Genomic DNA, 22674 nt, shown 5'->3' with positions numbered 1-22674 from the left:
ATGTATCAGCACTATTCAGTGCAGTAGCCGCTAGACCTGCGGCAACTGGGCACTATTGGGCACCTGAAAGAAAGCTGGTGCAATGGAAAATTTCTAACTTTATTTTATTTTAATTAGCTCAATAGCCTAATGTAGTTAGTGGCTACCATACTGCACAGCACAACTTTAGATGATGGGAGAGAGCCATGCTGTCTTAACGTCAGCATGAACCAAGTCAGCGCACATCTGCTATTTCTGTCTGCCCCGCCTCCTTCCTTCTCCTGCTAAGAGCAGCGCCCAGGTCCCATCAGAGGTAGGGCTTGAGGCCCCGGCCGCAGGACGGCTGCGGCTGCGTCCTGGCCAGTGACCGGTCCAGGAATGCTCGAGCCCGGGCAGTCACGATCCTTGCCTGGAATCCTCTGTATTAGAAGCGAAGTAGCTTCCTCGATTAGGAGTTACATGGATGGAACCCTACATCTACTTGCCATCTTGTTCTCTTGACACATGGAGGTTCCTGAGAGAGTGAAGCCAAAATTTGGATAGAGAGGGGCAGTGTCTTGGTTCTCAAGTTTTTCTTTCCCTTGTTCCAGTTGGATAAGCCGATAATTTCCTTTTTTGTTCATGCTGTTTTTGAGTTAAGTTCTTTCATTTGCAATCTAAAAAAGTCTTAATACAAAGTGCCATACAAAACTTCCTTCTGGTGTCTTCACATGGTTTTTTCTCTGTAAGTATCCATACAAAACTTCTTATATGCCAGGATCGTTGGCAAAAGTATAAGACTAATAGACTGAACTGTGTCCCTCTAAACTTTGTATGTGGAAGCCCTAACACCCCCTCCATTTGACTGTACCGGAGACGGGGCCTTTTGGGAGGTGAATGAGGTTAAATGAGGTCATGAGGGCAGGATTCTGATGCGACAGAAGCACGGCCCTTATAGGAGGAAGAGACAACAGGGCGGGCAGCCGTGTGCGGGCTCAGTGAGAGGCAGTCCCGGGGGGTCCTCACCAGGACCTGGCCGTCCGGCACCGTGACCTCGGACTTCTGGCCTTCAGAACTGAGAGAAAATAAATCTGTTGTCTAAGTGCCCGGTGGATGGCATTTGCTAAAGCAGCCCGAGCAGGGCGACCCAGGCACCCGGTCCAACTGCCCAGGTGCCAGTCACTACCAGTTCCTCCACCAGAGCGAGGAAGACCTCATCAGCAAAAATGGTGAGAGATTAATGTTTTATTATTCTGCTCCCCTTCTTGACTTCGGCTTAGACTGAAATAGCTTCTCAACTCGTTTTTACTTTTTTAAATAACAAAAAGATCAGCCCAGCTACCTTGAATTTCACTATCAATTCAAGTGCATTATAATAATAATACAGAAAAAATGTTTTAAATGAGATTCAGCAGCTAGAATTATATTACCAGTAATGGGATGGTTTAAAAAAAAAAAAATCACACAAATTGAAGTATTAATCTTTTTTTAATTTTTCATACTTTAATTCTGTATCAATAGGTTAAGAAAGTAAAACTTTCCTAAGTACTGATATATAATGTTTAGAAGTGGCACACAAGACATTCAGTTTCACAAAAAGTAATACTCACTGATCTCTCTAAATGCAATTTTAATCCTTATTTTAAGCTAAGTACAATAATAATTTAATACAATAAGCTAAATACACACAAAACCTGTATATCCTGATCTACAAAAGTGGTTTCCATAGCCGCATATGGTTTTAGTCAAGTACACATTTCTGCAATGAACAAGTACTCAAATGTTTATAAAACATTACCCAAATGCTTATCCTGCCATCAGCTTTTTAAGCAATGGCATTCCTACTGAAAGCCTTTGTTTTTATTTAGAAGGGAAATCTGACCTGGGAAAATAAGTTCTCTTAAAACTTGACAAATAGCATATCATAAGCCCGAAAGGTTTGAAATCAAAAAGGCTTCAACACAGAAGCATTCATGAAATTTTTAGTTTCTCCTTCCCCCATCACTCTCTTTATCAAAAGGAAAAAATATTAAAACAAATTATTACGTTAAGACAGATAAACACTCCTATAAAAGACTGTATATTCTTCTATCATCTTCTTAAAAGAAACACAAACCATTTCACTGCCTTTTAATTACCTCTCAGACTATTGTAGTCTAAAAACGTTGGAGCTTTAGTTATCATGTCTTAGCTCTCATAAAGTCAAAGGTGCCATTTAGACTTTACATATTAAACAGCATAGCCTACAATGGCACAAATACACCTAATACAGAAGTACTACTTCATTGTTTAGACAATCAAAAGTCAGACAGTTCTACATGGTTTGCAAGGTCCTTGAAATTACACATGGTCATTAAAACCCAGTAAGTCAGTCAGGTGCGGTAGTATCATGGCAGGCAGTTAAAGGCTCAACTATCACTCTAAAATAGAAAATATGAAAATAAAGGTGGGAAACTTTGTGCTTCTCCATCTTTCACTTACATGGCTAGTTGTCAGAACCTTACTATGTAAAACATATGATTATTTGTCTCTCCAGAAGATAATGAAGCTTCAGAAAGTAGAAAAGTCATCAAGATCCATAGTTTGCTTCATCAAATGCTTTTCTAGCTCGCTTCAATTCTTCATTCATAGTGAGCAAGTCTTTAACTCTAGCAAACTTCCTTGGATCCTTTCGAATCAGGAAGACAATATCTTCAACTTGTACCCGCCCTTGTCTTCCAATTGACATTGCCTTGTGAGTCTATTACAAAGAAACATATAAAATTTAATTAATTTTTTAAAACATAATATTTTACTCTTTTAAGTTGTATGTCTTCAATACCGGTGAATTTGAAGATTTCTTCTAACTATTATAGCTATTCACTTGTGAATTATCTTTCCATTCATGGTCTCTGTCCACTCTCTGCTGTGTGATTAGCAGCATTTCTCTTCCTTCATACACATTTTTTTAATTTTAAGGACATGAAAGCTACCAAATTTATTGATATTTCTTTCTTGTTTTTTGATATATGTAGTTTTTGTGGAAAATAACTTCATAATTTCTTTGGAATCGCCAATTTCATTTAAAATTTGTGTTCATCTCAATATTGATCGGTTTTCTTAAAGTCAAATCTCCTCCCCTATCATGATAGTCATCCTGTGCAGAAACAAAGGTTCGTCACAGCTTTATTTCTGATGACAAAGAAAGGGAAACTAAGTAGTGAATAAATATTTAAGTAAATAAACCTGAGCACATCTATTCAATATTATGAAACCACTGGAAATAGAGAGTACTATGCAGTGACATGGAGAAACGGTCTGGGCTTACCTGGATGGGAAAAAGAACGCCCACAAAAACACAGGTTATAAGACTGTATTAATATATACCACATAATTTCAATTTTATAAATACATGCAAAAAGACAAAAGAATATTCACCAAAATCTTGGCATTAGTTGTCTCTATATTGTGTGTGCATAACCACACGTATACATGTACATATGAGGTCTGTCCAGAAAGTACCCAGTCATGTACTATGAAAAATAGAGACATTTACTGTAGAAGATACAAGATATAAAAACACTGGGCACAGGACAATGATGCCTCGGTTCTCTTCAAAGGAGGCACCTTAGGGGACCTCACACAGTTCTTCTAATCGCCGTCAGCTGCCCCGTCATATTTTCCCAAATCTCATCGACAGTCTGAAATCTCTTCCTTTTCAAAGGCGATTTTAGACTTGGGAAAAGCCAGAAGTCACAGGATGCCAAATCCAGGCTGAAGGAAGGCTGAGTCACTTGGGTGATTTGATGTTTCGCCAAAAAACTCTGCATGAGACATGATGCATGAGTGGGCACGTTGCGGTGATGAAGCTGCCAGTCACCACGCAGCTGCCCATAGCTGCAGCCTTCTGAATCATCCAAATAGTTTCCATGGAGAAATGTTCAAGCTTAATGCAAAATTTGATGCAGATTTGTTGCTCCACTCACACATTTTGATTGTGACGGCCACATGGTACACATGGTCACTCAATGGAGTCTACTGCCCCACTGACTGGTACAGTGAGGTCGTCACTGTTCACACATGCACATTCCAGTCCACTTTCCCTGGTTGCCAGGTTTCATCGATGTTGCACAAACCATTCTTGTTATATTAACAATGGTTGGACTCTTTCCAGATGGACCTCGTATATGTATATATGTATAAACACACACAAAATATCTCCATTCTTAGTAATAAATAGTAAACAATAATTCCCACAAAACAGGCACCCAAATGGATAGATTATTTCTAAAGGATGCCATAGTTCTAGTCTTACATAAAGACAGAATTTCAAATCTATTTTTAATTAACTAAGAACCAATCATAAAAAACCTTACCATTTCAGTGATGAATTCTATAACGAGGTCTTCGAGAATATCCACCGACTCAGTGTAAGGGTTCTGGTCGTCCCCAAACCCATACATCATACATCGCACTGTAAAAGAGTCATCATTCCTGTTTACTCGAACAAATTCAACCACTTGACCAATACTTTTTTCAAATCGGAATTTAACCAAGTTATAGAGTACACTGGTATAAAAATACATTTACATTGTATTTGTTGTGTCCAAGTATGATTTTGGTGTAAAAGGTTTTAACCACAATCTCATAGCTATCATCTAATCATCAACCTTCCCAGAATACTTTTTTTTTTTAACTCTTTCTTTTTAGAGAGGGGAAGGGAGAAAGAGAGGGAAAGAAACGTCGATCAGTTGCCCCTCCCACACCAATTGAGGACCTGGCCCAAAACCCAGGCATGTGCCCCGACCGGAAATGGAACTAGTGACCTTTTGTTTACAGGACAACACCCAACCCACTAGGCCACACTGGTCAGGGCCCATAATACCTTAAAATAGACAGAGGTAGGATGAATGGCAATGACTTTGCCCTTGGGAAGCGGGGGAGGTGGTCAGTGGGGCATAAAAACAGAAGGAAAAAATCCTTTCTGACATTACCATAGAGAAAAAGATATATGAGAACATGTTCTAATTACCTTCTTATAGGAAGAATACAATAATCAAAAGAGGTAGCAAAGAGCTTACTATACAGAATCTTGACATTTCACTCCCTAGATCAATGCAACTGCCAGCAAAGCCCTTTCAGGCTGCATCTGAGGGAACCACAAAAAATCCAAGAGAATAAGAGTGTAATACAGAGTAGTAAAAATAACTGCTAGTAGCGAAAACTTACATAGTCCTTACTAAATAGGGTGGGACAAAAGCAGGTTTGTGAATACGCAAAACAGTTCATTCTTTTATTATTTATTAATTATTGTATTTTTCCACACAAACTGTAAAACCACTTTTGCGCCACCCTGTATGCCAGGCAGTTTTAAGCCTTTCATGCATATAACTCATTTAATCCTCACAACAACCCTTTTAAAGATGCTATTATTATCCCCATTCTATATAAATGACAAAACTGAGGCACCAAGTTTGTGACTTACCCAAAGTTACACAGATAGTTAGAGACGGAACCTGAACTTGAACCCAGCTGATCTGGCTCCAGAGTCTATATTCCTACCCACAGCAGTAGTATTACCCTTCGCGATAGTTTAGGGCCGATGGGACCCCGATGGACTGTTATCCTGGAGCCCATATAACTCCAGTCAGTCCATGGACAAGCTTTAAGAAGTCCTCGAACCCTCCTAAACTTATATGCGAAAATTTTATACATTACATGTGTGTGCATTTTTCCTGGGAAGAAAAATCAACACTTATCAGATTTCCAGAGAGGCATATAAATGTGAAACTGTCACATTGGAAATGCTTTTTATCTTAATCTGAGTGGTGATTACAAGTATATATGTAAAATTCACCCACAATTTATTGTATGTAAATTTTACTTTAAAAAAAGAAAAAAGACAGCAATGAACACCTAGAAGACATCTCAAGGTAGAAAAGAGTACATTAAGAATAATAACTATTTAAGAGAAGCATAAGCTGACAGAAATTAAGTGAAGTAGACCAGACCTAGGGAAGCAATGAAAGGGGTGACCTGAAGCCAGCCCGGGATAGAGGTATCCCTAAGGGTAAGGTCCAGATACAAGAGGGAGAAAACAAACACAGAAGCCAACAGTCTCATTTTCTCATTCATTCATTCATTCATTCATTCTCATCCTCTCTCTTTTTGGTTTCTAAAAGTTTTTTTTTTTTGGAGATAATTTCAGACTTACAGACAAGGTGCAAAATTAGTACAGAGCTCCTGAATACCCTGTATCCAGCTTCCTCTTATGTTAACATTACAAAACCAGAGCCATTTATCAAAACTAAAAGGTTAACTTTGGTACAAGTTACTGAGATTATACCAGTTTTTCCACTAATGTCTTTTTTCCGTTCCAGGATCCCACACTATTTAGTTGTCATGCCCACTTAGCTTCCTCTGATTTGTGACAGTTCCTCAGACTTTCCTTGTTTTTCGCGACCTTGACTTCTGAAGAATACTGGTCAGTTACCTTGTAGGATGTCCCCCAACTTGGGCTTATCTGATATTTTCTAATGGTTAGATTATGGTTGTGCATTCCCGAAAAGGGTGCTACAGGGGTGGTGTACCCTCTTAATGCATCGTATCACAAGTACATGATGTCGACCTGTCACTGGTGATGTGAACTTTGATGACATGGCTGAAGTACTGTCTGCCAGGATTCTCCAAAATAATAATATGCTTATTATTTTTCCTGAAAGTGTAGAATTCACCAGCAGGGAAATATATTTCACTGGAAAACATATTAGACAGGGAGTATGTACACTGTATTTGGCTAAAGGGTCTTGAAGCCAAACAAATACCAGTGAATGCTTTGAAACTTTGTTATATTAGCAAAAAAAAAAAAAAAATTTTTTTTAAGGCTTAGGAGAAAAGATCTTGGTCAGTAAGTATATCAAAATTCCAGTAGGACAAGGAGAAAGCTGTGAAGATTCCAAATCTTTTCATCATAAAAATAAAGCAATCCAAGGAGAATAAAAGTTTCAGCTGCGCTGGCTGGTGTGGCTCAGCGGACTGAGCACCGGCTAGCCACAGCTAAAGGTAAGGGACTCAGGAATGGGGATGGAGAACATACTCCCATGGTGCCTTTTGTGGTTTGGGCAGGACCAGTCCCTCGTGCTGCTGACAAAAATGGTCAAACCTGGCTAGTGAGGTAGAACAGAGGATCGATATTTTACGATCTCTATACCTCTACACGGCCCCACACTGCTCACCACCTTCCCACCTTAGTCCAAAGCTCCAGCTTAATTTCTACCCTCCGCATCTGTTCCAGGATCCATCCGAACCTTTGGCTTATAGTCAAAGAAGTCTCTTCTTCTACTGCTGTGAAGGTTAGGGACGGGAAAAGAAATGGAGATGTGTTCTTAGGCCCCAAACTGAAACACTCATCACATTTTCTTGCTTAAAAAAAGAATGTGGCCCTGGCTGGTGTGGCTCAGTGGATTGAGCGCCGGCCTGCAAACCAAACGGTTGCCAATTCGATTCCCAGTCAGGGCACATGCCTGGGTTGCAGGCCAGGTCCCTAGTGGGGGACGCACAAGAGGCAACCACATATTGAGGTTTCTCTCCCTCTCTTTCTCCTCCCCGCCCCTCTCTCCAAAAATAAACAAAAAAAATCTTAAAAAAAAAAAAAAAGAGTGTGTGTGTGTGTGTGTGTGTTTGTGTGCATTTATATATAAATTGGGATTAGGACCATTACCAGCTATGATTCACAGGTTAGACGGAATTTTACAGGCAAGTCTCAGAATAGTATCCTTACAAGGAAACAGATTCTGAACAATAAACCTACATTGAGTGCACATGTCCAAAATGTTTTATCTATAATAAAATCATTGTAAATATTACTTACATTCTTTAGAAAAAAGCCTCTTTCTTTTACCCTGTCCACCTTCTGCACCTCCTCCAATTTCTTCATTTTCTTCCTCAAACTAGAAGTTAAAATGTATATAAAAATGTCAAGTAATTGCATTGCATTTTATTTTTTAATAATTAATATTTTCCCCCGTTTTCAACACTGACATCATTCCAGGAAGCGTAAAGCAAAGGACAAAAACTCATGAAATCACAGCATTTTAGTCCAACCTCCAGCTCATGCATATGTCTCTAATGTCTCTAATGGCTTTTATAATGTCTCTAAAAATAATCCTACTGTCTCTCTCGGAAAAGTTCTAATGATCATCCTTTTTTCTTTTAACCAATTCAGTTGGCCTACTGCTAGACGGTTTTACGATTATAAGAACTGGTACTGAATCAAAGCGAGCAAAGCTAACACTAAGTGCTGCTTACACGATGCTGGTCTTAAGCCTTAACCCCATTTTATGACATAAACACCAAGGATAGAACTTAAATAACTTGGTCAGAGAACAGAAGTTTTGAAGCCCAGGTTGCAACTTTCGGTCCATACTTTACAGTAAGTGCAGTTTCGCGAGCAGCTGAACTGCTGGTTCATAGTGAGCTCTAACAAACATTAGCTTTGACCTCAGATGATTCTCCAGGCGTTGCAAAGAGTGTCTGATAGATACTGGCCAAAAGTAAAAGGCAAGGGGCCACCTTCCCCTTCTCCTTTCTAAAAGGACGAAGGGAAAGAGCCCAGCAGGGTTCAAGTCGCCAACTATGCCGGCTGAATTCACTAAGGAAAACAGACCCAATTCCGAAGGCGGCCTCCGCTACTGTACCCGAGGGAGTAAGGAAAATAGCGGGTTGAAACAGAGGGGGTCACTCACAGTGGGGTCCTCTTCCTCGTCCGCCATCCCACCAGCCAGCGTACGGACTGGCGCCCCTCGCTCAGGGGAGGCTTTACTACTTCCGCTACCTCACTTCCGGTGACGCGCGGGCGCGGGCGGGGCCGGGGCGGGGCCTAATCGGGCGGGCCTGCGGGAAGGCTACGCATGCGCACCGACTAGGAGTGGACCCCGGACGTTTTAGGGACTTAAGGATGCGCTCTTGGCTCAGATCCCGAAGAAGGACTTAAAGGTTAGCAAAGAAAAGGAAGCCTAGGCGGCGTGTATCACCCTAAATTTCCTTCTGCGTGCGGAGTCATCCCTCTCTGATTCGGGACTGCCGAGCTATGGATGGATCATTGTGGGGCTAGCCAGTGGTCTCAGGCTGTCCCAAGGGTGTACTTAAACAATTTTAACAACTTTTAGAGTCCCGCTGTTATTTATGCTAAGCTGTGTGTTGGTTATTGGGGATACTGTTCTTCACTACTAGTTCTCACGGGGGCGGTTCCAGCCCTTGGACTGAGGAGTTAAATTTTTGTGGGTAGTTTTTTTGGTTAGAATGATTGGGAAAACCATGGGCATTAGAATCTAAAGCTAAGGATATAAATGTTGTGCAATGCAAGAGATGATGCCACACAAGGAGAAATTGTCCCACGATACACTATTTCTGAAGTCCTATGAAACATTTGAGTGAGTGAAAAATCTGTTTATAATCTGAGTGTAGAACCTAACTTTGTTTCTATATACATGTATACACCTACATATTCCTGCTCCCGATTCCTGGCAAAGAACTCCTAAAAACCCTTGTAAATTCCTAATAAGAGCACTGGGAGCATCTTTTGTTTAATGAGGTAACTATGGGATGGCTCTTGGATCGGATCTGGTCACCAGAAAGACCAAGCCACCGAAGCTTGGAAGTTTCAGTCTCAACTGCCCGTTCTCCAGAGAGGGGAGAGGGGCTAAGAATGGAGTTAATTGACTGTGCCTACAGGAGGCATGAAAGTCCCGATAGTGGCAGGTTCGGAGAGCCTCTAGGTTGTGGAAAACATCCACACACTGGGAGGGTGCCCTACCCCAACTCCACAGGGACAGAGCTTTGCACCTAGGACCCTCCCAAACCTCACCTAATGTATCTTTTCACCTGGCTGTTCATCTGTATCCTTGATCATATCCTTTAATAAACTAGTGAACAGAAGTGTTTTCCTGAGTTCTGTGAGCCGTTCCAATAAATAATAAAATGCAAGGGGGAGGAGGTCACGGGAACTTCTGATTTGCAGCCAAGTTAAACAGAAGCTGTGGCTCTCCTGGGGCCCTACTACTGCAACTGGCATTTATGTGGGGGGCGGAGGGGGGGCAGTCCCGTGGGACTGAGCTCTTAACCTGTGGGATCTGACACTACTCCAGGTAGATAGTCAGAAATGAGTTGAATTGTAGGACACCTATCAAGGGTCGCCAAATTGCTTGGAGAGAGGGAAGAAAATATCCACACATTTGGTGTCCAGAAATGTCACAAGTGAAGTGTTCTGTAAAGGAGAAATACATCCAGGAAGGAAAGAACTGGGAGTTTTTCCCAAAATAGCAACTACCCTGAAATTGGACAGATTTTTACTTTGTTTTGTTTGGAACTTGGGAAGAGCTGTGAACAATGTCAGGAAACAATGTCACCAAAGGCCATATTACTTGTAATAATTTGACTAACCGACACTCACTGGAAGCAGTCTGCATTTGGAGCGCCTGCGTTCATGGTGGTTCTATAAATAGGGCAAGCATCTGAAATCATTATAGCCTCATTATACAGTCATCCCTGAGCATTTACACTTTGAAACACATAATTTACGGTCCTTATTTAACTTTATATTTCAGCCAGAATATTATATATTATTTTTAAATTACATGAGTAGTTAAGTGTATTGGTTATTTATTGCTATGTTAACAAATTATCCCAAAAGTTAGTGGTGAAGGCAATATACATTTATCACACCATTTCTGTGGGTCGGGATTCTGGGTGCAGTTTAGCTGGGTGCCTCCTGCTGAAGGTCCCTTGTGTTGCAGCCCAGGTGCTGGCTGGGGCTGCAGTCTTACAGGACACAGTGACGGGGAAGGGTCCGCTTCCCAAACTGCTCACACTGCTGTCAGCAGAATTCAGTTCCCTCAGGGTGTTAAATGAAGGGCTCCAGCCCTGCACTGGCTGTTGTCAGAGGCCTCCTCGGTTACCTGCCACCCAGTCCTCTCCACGGGGCAGAGAGCAGGTGAGAGGGAGAATGGGGGAGAACACCCAAGTCAGAAGCCACAGGGTTTTGTGTGTGTGTTTTTTGTAACCTGACCTTGGAAGTGATACCCCATCACTTACAGTCACTACCAGTCAATAAGGGCAGCCCGCCATCAAGGGCTCGGGGTTACACAAGGATGAGAACACCAGGAGGCAGACATCGTTGGGTGCAGAGAGGTGCCTCCAATGGTAGGTTATAGCATCTGAATTTCATTTCAGAGTAATGAAAGACACATTACAAAGTATTTGTTATTCAAGGGAGATTATAGAGTCTGATAGGTTGAGAACTGCTTTGTTAGAGAGTGATGAATGCTGGCCTTGTGCAGGGGATCGGGTGTAAAGCATTCACAGTGACCGGCATCAGGGGGGTGGACAGGGAAGATGCGCTGGACACGCACCAAGGAGCCCTACGCAGCGGTCAGGAGCAATCCGCTAGCAATATGGACGGAGCTTAGAAACAGCGTTAAATTTGAAAAGAAACACAATGAGATCTACAGCACAATACCATTTATGTAAATTAAACATACAAACACAAAAAAATACATACTTTAAAGTAACATTAAAAAGCATAACATTTAAATACATTAGAAAGGCTGTGGGGTAAAAGAAATGGGAATACGGATGAAGGCAATGCATAGAGAGAAATGACAAGTGAAGGACTTTGAAAGGGCCAATTATCATTGCATGTCATGAATTGTGGAGTGTGAGTCGTTCAATCTTCTAAACTGAAGAGCCAAGACATAAAGGGGGAAAAAATCGCAGTGTTACAAGCAGAGCAGCAAGAAAGCACAGAGAAGAGTCCTGCTCTGTTTCTCCAAGGCATTTGTGCTTTGAGCGCATTGCCAGAGCCGAGTGTGTTGCGTGGGGCGCAGGAAAGAGTGAGGCTGGCAGCAGAGGCTGAAAGGCCCTGTCTGCTCTCCTCAGACGGCCAGGGTTCCTGGGTGGTCTTTGAGCAGAAAAGTCCCACGCCCCTATCGTTTTCAAAAAGCTCCCTTTCACAGGCAGACCACCATGGATGCGGGGCCATCGGAAGCTGAATTAAGAGAAAGAAGGGACCGTAGGGTGGGGATTCCCAGGACTTTGTGTCTGAATGAATCTGAGCGCTATGGAGAGAGATGCTGACATGCAGACTGATAGACTGTTATTAATATTAATTGGAATGTAAAAGGGGAAGGAAGAAAATGAGTTCAGTCTGAGTCTGAGAGTCTAGAGATGTCCTAAAGACAGATGGCCTGCAAAGCCACGGAGAAGGGAGGGCTACAGAAAACAGCAGGGGAGAGCCAAATGCAAGGTGAAAGTTCAGAGACGCACTGGAACAAAGGCAAGGGGGAAGGGCGGCAAAGGGCAGACCCTTAGAAAGGGTACATCGAGAGAAAGAAAAGGCTGAAGGAATGGCTCAAGAGATAAAAGATAAAAAAGACGAAGAGCAGGAAGAGAGAGAGGAGGAGAGAAATATGTTTTGAAAGCCAAAAAAGAAAAAATTTCAAAAGGCAGCCTGTGGTCTGGTGTGTTCAGTGCTAGACATAAAGAGACTGAAGGAAGGCCTGGACTTGAGAGCAGGAGGTGGTGGAATAATCTGGACACACTGTTTTGAGGGCAATGGTAAGAGGAAAGCCAGGTTATTAGAGATTAAGGATAGTGAAGAGTAGAAGAGCAAAGAGCCCTGTCTGGTGTGGCTCAGTTGGTTGGGCTTTGTCCCACAAAGTGACAGGTCACTGGTTTGATTCCTGTCAGGGCTCGCGTCTGGGTTGTGGGCTCAGCCCTTGTCAGGGTGCCTGCAAGGGGCAACCCATTGATGTTTCCCTCTTTCTCCCGCCCTTCCCCTCTCTCTAAAGGTTAATTTTTTAAAAAGAAAGGAAAGCAAAGGGAGAAAAGTAGCCTTAGAGGGCAGAAGGATCAAGGAAAGTGGACTCTGAATAAATGATAGCAAAAAAGAGGAAGGAGCTGTTAAAGAGGTTCGTTAACAGAAGGATGTAGAGAGGCAGATGAGGTGGCAGACAGAGGGGAGGAGAGCTGAGTTATGTGAGAATAATTTGCAAGGGATGCAGGGGTGGGATATCAGATGAGAGGAAGGCGGGCAGTGGGCTTGAGGCACGGTGACAGACGAGGACAAGCAGGCCGTACCAGCCAGGCCCCAAATTCAGGCAGAAACGGCGCAGTGCCACCCTTGCCCTGACCCCACTTCACCCTCACTCGCTCCCCTCCTCCCCAAGGTATAGACCCTCCGCATCTGGGGCTTAGTGAGGTGGCGTTATTTTTTACATGGCTTTCAGAATTTCCGCAATAATCTTGCGCAATCTTAACGGACCCGCTTGATCACCAAATAACGTCCATACCCTGGTAACACATGGCAGCTCTGAGGTCGAAGAGTAGGGCTGGAAATCTGCTGCGCTACTCTGAGGCAGATTACTTGACCTCTCCATAGATCCATTTCCTCATCCGTGAGAGAGGGATAGTAATAGTTACTAACCTTACAAGGCTATTATGAGGCTTAGATGTGTTCTTACCCATAAGGAGCTCTGGGGAGTAGCTGGAATGTAGTGAACATTCCATAAGTGTCATGTGTTTTTTTTTTCCCCAAAACCTACCTTTCAGCATAACCTGCTGTTCTCCTTCATGAACTCCACATTCTAGTTCCACAGGCCACGATCAATCATTCATGAAATAAATATTTATCAAGCACCTGTAAAATGTTCAGTGTTTGCTATAGGACTGTAGATAAAATGACAGACTATCCAAATACACAGCCCTCAGCTTACGAGCCTTATGTAGCAGAGGGACATGAATTAATAGATAAGGGATGCTCTGACCCTGGCTGATGTGGCTCAGTGGGTTGAGCGCTGGCCTGGGAACTGAACAGTCATCGGTTTGATTCCTGGTCAGGGCACTTCCGATCACTGACATCGATGTTTCTCTCCCTCTCTTTCTCCCTCCCTTCCCAGCTTTCTAAAAATAAATAAATAAAATCTTTAAAAAAATTGTTTAGATAAGGTATGCTCTGGAAGTTTATGACAGGGTAGGGGCCCAAGTAGGCCTTGCTCAGAGGAGCCCCCCTCAAGCAAGTGTGGTTTGAGCTGAGGCCTGAGCGAGGAACAGAGTTTGCCAGTGCAGGCGGGAGGGAAGAGCGTGCAGTGCCCTGAACTCCATTCTTTCTCCATGCCTCTGAGCGCTCGTACTCCTTACCTTTCTACTGAAATGCGGCAGGTCCAGCTAAAACGTCTGCTCCTCCAGTAAGCCTTCCCTGGCACTTTCTTCTTTCCACTCCCATAGCACTGTTTCCATTTTCCTGCAAAGCCTCTCATTTTCTACTGTATTTTCCGGTTATTTATACGCCCAGCTTACCTCCTCTCCTAAATCTCAGCCTTAGTAAGAACAGTGTTTCTCTTTCATCTCTGGGCTCCCAAAGGCTGGCACATTCCTTACACTTAAAAGTCCTGGAACAAATATTTCCAGCATAAATTAATGCCTGTTTGACATCCCTTTTCAAATATGTTGTAATTCAAATGAAGCTATTGTTGCAAGCTGTGCCTTTGGGACTGAATTTACTCTTTGGTTAAACCAGAATGCCATCGCCATGGTCCCCAGGACTGATTAGTGTTTGCCACAGTGACCGAAACAGCTCTAACAAACAGGCCACTGTTCTGGACTGACAGGCGTTTGGCAACAACTGCCTGTCCTCCCGTGGAGGCTGAAGTGAACTGAGGAAGGACTGTCTGAATTGAGTCCCCAGCCAGCGGGGCTCTATTTATTCCTCACAGTTGGGCTGCAAGAGCTAGTGACCCTGATGTGAGGCTCCGGGGCTTTCCAGGGCGACAGAAACACTAATGCTTGAAACAAAATCATCAGAGATCGGTATCAGTAACAGCATCCTAATTTGAGGCTGTGTGATAACAGGGGGAGGGAGCTTTGAAGTCAGACAGACCTACGTCTGAAGCCTTGCTGGCTATGTTACCTCACCCATGTGCTTTCTTTGAGCCTCAGATTTCTTCCTGAAAAAAATATTCTGCAAAACAGTTGGGAAGATCATAGGTAACGTCTACACACACAATACCTGTGCTCTGCTAAAATGTGTTTATGCATATCATGCCCAATATAGTTTGTTTCTTAAGAGCAAGGGACTCGTTTTTGCTTTTATTCCTGCAAATCCAACAAAGTGACCAGCATGTAGTAGACCCTGGTAAATATTTTTTAAAAACAAACAAATGAACAACAACAACAGTAATAGGTAACATTCATGGGACACTTGCTTCATGCCAGGTGTTGTAAACAGTCATTTACTTAATCCTTCAACAACCCTAGAAAGGAACGACCATTATAACCAATGTTACAGAGAGTAACAAAATTCTATAGTTTTTTAAAATATAAATTTGTTGGTATAACTGATTTTGAAATAAAAATCTGGTGAGATTTGCTTTATATTAAAAAAGGTAAACTATAAGAACTGGAAAAGAAAAAATATCGTGAAGGGGATTAAATAAGGAAGAAAACAGATATGAATGTGTGGGAAGAGCGAGCAGGAAGGTGAGGAGGACAGACACATGAAAAAAGGCGAAAGAGAAATGGGTAAATTCTGAGCAGAGTGGGGGAAAAAATAGTCGCTTATGCAAAATAAGATGTTGTGGTCTTTCATTGTCCTTTGAAAGAGTCATTAGACAACTAATCACTCTACTTGTGCATGTGTAGGCATATGTCTGGCCTTCTCAGGTTTTGTCCCGTATATCTTCCTTTTTTTTTTTCTTTTTGATTCTACATTTATGTCTATTATCGCGAAGAGTTTGTCCTGCGTCGCACTTTTTTGTTTTGCCTCCAGGAGGCTTTGGTGGCTCTTCTTCCGCAGCCAGCAGATGGCACTGTGGCAAAGGCGGCAGAGTCCCTCCAGGAGCGCGACAACCACTGCGGATAGTTAACCTTAAGATTTCATCCTCGGAGGACTCAGGGTCGCTCTCTAGCCCGGAGTCTGATAAAACAGGGCGAGTTGTGTGCAATTAAGGATTTCAATTTACAAAATGGAATCTGAGGCTTTGTTTCCACGCCTCCTCCACCTCAGATCCCCACTAAAAACTGACAATATCTCTTCTCAGCTTGTCAAAGTGCTGTGGGAAGCGCTGTCAGGTATCTCCCCATTTCTGGTGCAAGTAGCCGAGGTGATCACAGCAATAACCAAATACTGAAGATAATCGACACTCTCCTGAAAGTTTAAGGAAAAATTCATACAAACAAACAAGCAGTGATCTGAATGTTTCCCGACAACGTGGAGCTTTAGGATCTGAAATATGAGATGTTTGTTTGTTTGTTTGTTTGTTTTATAATTTCCCTATCTCATTTAGAAATTCAGACGCAGCCTGGCTATTCAGATTTCCATAAGGAATAAGAAAGAGCGGCCCGGTAAGGGCAGTCCTGGGGGTCGCAGGGGATCCCTTTTCATCCCTCATGCGAGGGTTCTTAGGTGGGAGCCCGGGACCGAGACCTCTTTGTTGCAGGTGGGCTACAGACATAAAAACGCGCAAAGCGGCCGCCACAGCACAAAATAAAGTGCAAAGCTGCAAATCCTTACCTTTTCACCCACAACAACATGAACATGCCAGGTTATGCCCGAGCACAAATTCTGCACAAGCACGCTACGGAGATTGGTTACCATGGCCACGTAGGACGCCTCCTGAAGAGCGCACTTCTTACCCGGACGTCTGCACGCAAACCCACCCACGCAGGTCCCCTAGCTCGGCAATCTGCTAGCCACTCCTGGTTGCGTTAGGCGCTCGCCTCCCTGCCCTTGCGCATGCGTACTACGGCTCCTACCCGTCACTGCGGCCGGGATCGGGAAGTGTCCAGCCGGAGCTGGGTTCCCCCGCCTTCGGCTGCCACCGCTGATCCCGGACCCCCTAGCCAGGCCCGGGCCGAGCCGCCATGACGAACGGTAAGAGCCAATGCCCAGAGCGGAGGATGGGAGGGAAGGACGTTGGGAAATGTGGCGGGCGGGACCGTGACTGACGTGGCCGCCTCCCCGCCCCCTCCTCGCTTAGCCCCGCTCGGCCTGTTTATCTGCCCCTGACTTCTGTCCTCTAGACCCCTCCCCGGTCCCCGGGCCCCATGTCCGTCTAGAACCCCAGTGCCTCTCTCGCCCACACCGTGCGTCCTCGGTTCCTACCCTTTGCTTTCCTTTCTCCCCTTCCTAGAAGTTCGTCCTGGCCCTTGCAATGGCCATTCTGGGTTGAACTGTTGCTTTAGCAGGAGGGAAAAGAGAGGGTCTTCCTCCCAGCTCCCTACGTTCTCATACTTTGCGACAGGAGGACCAAGAAATCACAGAGGATCTCAAGCTCCACACTTTTGAAGGGTGAATGTCAGAGCCTGAAATGGCCTTCTTTTGAAATAATGCTGGAAAACTTTTTCTTGTTTGGTTCTAAAGATGTGTTTGAGTGATTCCATCTGGAGACCCTGGCTAGTGTTGGGTTTAGATGCTGCCTCTTCTAAATGATGTGGCAGTTGCATCCTGTTCATCTGACCTAATTTTCTGGGCCTCTTCAAACACATTATAGACGTGATTTCCGAATTCCAGGGAAGGGCAGGAAGCAGGGCTTTTTATGGTCTTTAGAGTCAGCCTTACAGGGAAGAACAGAGAGCCCCTTAGACAATAAGATTTGAGGGGCACAAGAAAGCATTTCTCAAAAGAACTTCTTCCATAGCCTGGCACCGGAGACTCCAATTTCACCTCCTTGTCAATTTTGTCCTGATCTGCAAAAAGTTAAGGGAAGAAAAGACCAGCACATAAAGGTATTATTCATCTTAAAAACTTAGTGTATGTAGTCCTGGCTGGGTAGCCCAGTTGGTTATAGCATGATCCCCATATGCCAAGGTTATGGATTCAATCCTGGGTCAGGACACATACAAGAATGAACCAATGAATGCATAAATAAAGTGGAACAGCAAATCTGTGCCTCTCCCTTTCTCTCTCTCTCTCAAATCAGTAAGGAAAAGTGTATTAATTTACTTAATTCTTTTGTGACACCTTGCTGTGAGAGTTTTACTGGAGGGAGAGAGGGAGGGAGAGAGGGAGGTAGAGTGGTCCGAAAGTGGCAGATGCTGGTTGTTTAAATGATCTTTTTGGAGCTTCCCGGGCAGTCAGAGATCTGAGGTTACCAGGTACAAGAGAAGGGACATCTCTCAGAACAAGAAATCATCTGAACCAGAAAATAAGAGAACAGTCTGACACATAATAACTGCTGAATAAACTTTAGTCACCCTCCCGCCTTTTGTGGATCGATAACCTATTTTTTTTTCTTTTGCAGTTAGGCAATTGGTTTTACTTACATGTACAAGTTATAGCTCAGTTTACATATGTAAGAAATAGAATTGTTCGAAGTTTTTTATCCCCACAATAGAATTAGAATTGTTCCACTATGTTGAAATGTTGAAAAGCTCCACATTTTGCCTTAACATTTTCTTCAACAGATGCAGATCAGAGAGACTTGCTTAAATAACTAGCTCTCCTTTATCACATGAATGATTTATAATAAGAATGTGTTTAATTCTCAGCTGAGGCTCCAAGGATTCTTAGGACTCTCTCAACCTCTTGCCAACACTGGCCATCCCTGGGGGCCACATAAAATTCTCAGGATTTGTAGTTCCTAGAAGGGGAGAGGAGGCAGGGCACAGGGATAGCTACAAGCAATTTTGGGAAACGGTAGGGTAACCTTGCTAGTCCCAGGACCTTGGCCTCCTTGTGTCAAGGGCTGGCACTGCTTTTGAGGTTATCGTCTTGCTAACATATCACACTCTACTCCTTGGAGTTCTCCAGGGGATCACCTGTCCCAAAATGATTAGCACAAAGGTTTTCTTTTCTTCCTGTAACAGTGTACTCCTTGGATGGGATTCTGGTGTTTGGTTTGCTCTTCATTTGTACGTGTGCCTACTTCAAGAAAGTTCCTCGTCTTAAAACCTGGCTGCTGTCAGAGAAGAAGGGAGTCTGGGGTGTGTTTTACAAAGGTAAGGTCATATCCGCACAGGAAGAGGAGGGTGCTGTCTCTAGACAGTGAGGTGTGCCTCAAAGTAGGGGGTGGGGGGGCGAAATAGGCTAGGATTGTATTTGGTTCCTCTTTTATGTACTAGTTTATTTTAGCATCAAGGTAATTTTAATATTTTCCACAGAGGAAAAGAATGTAAATTAAACACTTTTAGACTGGACTGGTATTGTTGGGAGGAGCATTTTCCCAATGAAAAGTTTTTCTGAAAATCTGGAAAGAATATAGTGGAGACTATTAAGTTTTGATTTTATTAACTGAAATGCTTTCTTATTTTTTATTTTGGGCACCTTCATTTGGAATCCTAACTACCTAAGTCTGTTTGCAAAATAGGGCAAAGTATAAACAAAAGATATATATTTTTTAAATGATTTTATTTATTTACTTTTAGAAAGAGGGGAAGGGAGGGCGGAGGGAGAGAAACATTAGCGTGTGAGAGACGCATAAATCTGGTGCCTCTCTCACGCCCCCCAACCGGGGGTGTGGCCTGCAAACCGGCCGCACACCCTGACTGGGAAACAAACTGGTGACCTTTGAGTTCACAGGCCAGCACCCAGTCTGTTGGGCCACACCAGCCAGGGCCAAAACAAAAGGTATATCCGCCTAGAACCCAGGGCAGTACTTAAGTACATGCCCCAGTGGGCTCTTGAGACTGTTGGTAGGTCTCTGCATCTGCAACTAGAGATTTCAAAGTATCGCCGGGGGAGTGAGGACCCTATGAAGGGCAGGCTGTGATTCCTTCTCCCTGTCTCCCTTTGCCTGCCAGCTGCTGTGATTGGAACCAGGCTGCATGCTGCTGTGGCAGTCACCTGCGTCATCATGGCCTTTTACGTCCTGTTTATAAAATGAATTCCAAAGCCTCCATCTCATCAACTGCCAACCAAGGGATGGGGGTGAAGAACCTGTTGGGGGCCTGGGCCCGGCGTAGGAGGTTCAGCTAAAATCATCCAAGTCCCCGGGATGACACCACAGCACCTGCCCCTCCCGTGTGTGGGGGAGACTCATGGTCACAAACATTATTTATGCTTCAGGGGACTCCAGAAAGCCAACCTCCTTAAATCAGTCCTCGCAGACAGCATATAATGTCCAGATAGATTCCACCCTTCGGCGATAACGTTGCATACCTCCTGCTTAAAAACCCGTCACCTGTTTTGTCCTCAGCCTCGCCAGGATCTTTTCAAGCTGAAGGTCATTAGGTAAGGGCATGTGCTGTGTTCAGATCTCTTGGAGAGAACTTTCAAGACTTGACTTTTTTTTCCCACTGTTTTGATTTAGATTTGGCAGATGGGGGTTGGGGGGAACTGGGTGGGAAACAGGAGTTGTACAATGCCCAGAAATATTTTGGCTTTGGAAATTTATCTTTCATATACCCATCTGGCAACATGAGAGAGGCATGGTCCATCCACGCTGCAAACAGAGAACAGATGAAATCGCTGTGCTGTGTGCTGTGTGCTGTGTGCTGGAGAGTTTTGCCAATATAATCTGGGCCTATGTGAGATTTGGGAGCTTTCTGTCTGTGATGAGACTAGAAAGCAGTAACTCAGACAAGAAAAAATGTTCTGTTCACCAGTATCCCCAAAAGGAGACTTCACCCCAACAAATGGTATAAGAAAATGAGTCCACTGTTTCTATTTTCCTAAGCCTTTTTATATTTTCTAAATTACTGAGTGCTAAATACTGTTACTCAGTTTTAAATGCCACCACAAGGGGAAAGAGAAATAATTGAAGAAATCATTGTTTAATATATTTGCAGCTAGGGTAGAACAAGTAAATCTAGTATGTTAATTCATATTCTAGTGAAGTCATCTAGTATAAATTGTGATGTTAGATGGAAATTTTGTCACGTTATCCACAATACAAACTTATTCTTTGTTTAAATCTGAATTATTATGGCCACTTTTAGTTGATTACTTTCTTGGCCAACTTTTAATTTTCTTCATGTTGCAATCCTCTTTAGCTGTCCTTGGTAAATTCTGTATTATAAGAAGATGAGAAATTCGAATGAGCGAGAGAACCTGCTGATATCCATAGGCATATTTGGACAGTTCATAGACTCTATGAATAAAACGAGGGTGTTTTTTACAGTAAAGGAAAACAAAGACTGGCAACTGGATGGATGGCTTTTCCATAGAGTATGGTAACTCCTGAGCCAAGCATTTTAGGTCACTCAACATTTGAAGGGGAGACTTCTACATCCCCTCCTCATATTAGCAGAAAGATCAAATATTACAGTTTTGAAGCCTAGAACTTCTTTATTTAAAAAAAAAAAGTTGATCTAAAATTATTGTAAAAAGCAAGCCTCTACATAGGTTTACAAGTTGCATTGTTCATTGGAGTAAAACTTGGCTGTGGGCAAGTGAGCTGTGCTTGACGCCTGTGTGGCAGTCGGTTGTCCTTTGTCTCACTCCAGAAGGACAAAAGCTGCTAGGAAGCCAGGTTCTGAAATAGACAGTTCAGCCTTTAAGGGTTTTTCAAAGTATAGAAAGTCGTCTCGAAAACACTACACACGTCTAATCATCTCAGAGTTGTGGCTATTATCTCTTCAGGAATTGGTCCACAGGGTAAATTTCAATGATTCATAGGTTTTCCATGGTCATTTCTGAGGATCTTTCATATGTGAGAAAGGAAAAGGGAGAGAAGAGTTACACCTCGTGGGTGTAAGTTTGGGACCTGTTGGCCAGCTGGGTGACAGGTTCGGCATGTTTGCACTTGTTACTGTGTAGCTTTAATGACTTTTGTTTTCTAATAGGGCTAATGTCTCTAAGCTCGGTGCTTAGAGCTATTTCATATTTTAAACTAGTCTCATTTCACAGTTCTGGTTATTCAAACCAATTTTTACAATTTCCTGGGTGTGTCATCTTGACTCTTGAATTGTAATGTTTTGAGGTGTTTTCATTCCAGAATATACCAAAAAGCGCACAGAGTGAAGGCAATTTACAGCAAAAACAAACAAATAAACAAACAAAGTATGCAGCTTATTTCACTTTATATAAGCCAATAAGCAGAAACCTGTTTAATTCATTACTTTGCTTGATGTGTCATATTTTTTGACTGAAAATCGTAGGAAGTGTTCCCCAGGAGAGCCTTAGGAGTGAAAGAATGGGGATAGCAACATCGCCCCCCAACTCAAACTGGCATCACCGTAAACCCTGAGTTCCGGGGTGGAATGGAATCAGCTTTTTATAATTGAAATACAATTTTTTATTCACCATTGTCTGCACAAATCCTTGAAAATAAAATTCCTTTCCCTACTGTTTTTGTCTATTTTATTTGTCACATCCTGAATTTACTGAACTTTGTTCAATCTTCCCTTGGTTTCTGCCATCCTATTCCTTTTGACTTTAAATTAATTTATACCATCATTCCTGTTAACCCCTGTGATGTTCACAGAATGTATGGTATACATAGTCCAGAATCCATGAGAGTGTAGCTTGCTTCTTTGGGGGGAGCTGATATCCGTATCCGCTTATACTGCATATATTAGCATATATAGGAATAAATTTTGAGGTGCATTAAGGTAGATGATACTCCCCAATACATTTTACCTACTGCTATTAAAGTACGAGTATCAACTGCCCTTACTAGCCATAAACTTCATTCAAAGGATGCTGTCAGGCTAACCAGTCACACACCTAAAAAACCCTTGAGCCATGGGATTCTAACACGTACACATTGGATATTTTCCCCTGTGTGTTTATTCCAAGTGCATGGT

The 22674-nt window shown here is 43.0% G+C and overlaps 2 protein-coding genes across 2 annotated transcripts; one reads left to right on the top strand and one right to left on the bottom strand.

Moving 5' to 3' along the window:
• Nucleotides 1-1441: 1441 nt before the first annotated feature.
• TAF13 (TATA-box binding protein associated factor 13) lies at nt 1442-8771 on the bottom strand. The gene is made up of 4 exons (XM_054565024.1): nt 8682-8771; nt 7808-7886; nt 4314-4411; nt 1442-2698 (listed from the first exon to the last, which is right to left on the bottom strand). The coding sequence occupies exons 1-4, from the start codon at nt 8706-8708 to the stop codon at nt 2528-2530; spliced, it is 375 nt and encodes a 124-aa protein (XP_054420999.1). The 5' UTR covers nt 8709-8771; the 3' UTR covers nt 1442-2527.
• A 7964-nt stretch (nt 8772-16735) lies between these two features.
• TMEM167B (transmembrane protein 167B) lies at nt 16736-22208 on the top strand. Its single transcript, XM_054565025.1, has 3 exons — nt 16736-16861; nt 18796-18927; nt 19729-22208. The coding sequence occupies exons 1-3, from the start codon at nt 16852-16854 to the stop codon at nt 19809-19811; spliced, it is 225 nt and encodes a 74-aa protein (XP_054421000.1). The 5' UTR covers nt 16736-16851; the 3' UTR covers nt 19812-22208.
• The last annotated feature ends 466 nt before the right edge of the window (nt 22209-22674 follow it).

The sequence above is a fragment of the Pteronotus mesoamericanus genome, unplaced genomic scaffold (genome assembly GCF_021234165.1).
Source record: "Pteronotus mesoamericanus isolate MK-2021 breed Mesoamerican mustached bat unplaced genomic scaffold, CSHL_Meso_final scaffold_99, whole genome shotgun sequence".
Lineage (NCBI taxonomy): Eukaryota > Metazoa > Chordata > Mammalia > Chiroptera > Mormoopidae > Pteronotus > Pteronotus mesoamericanus.
This window is presented reverse-complemented; position numbering and strand designations above follow the sequence as displayed.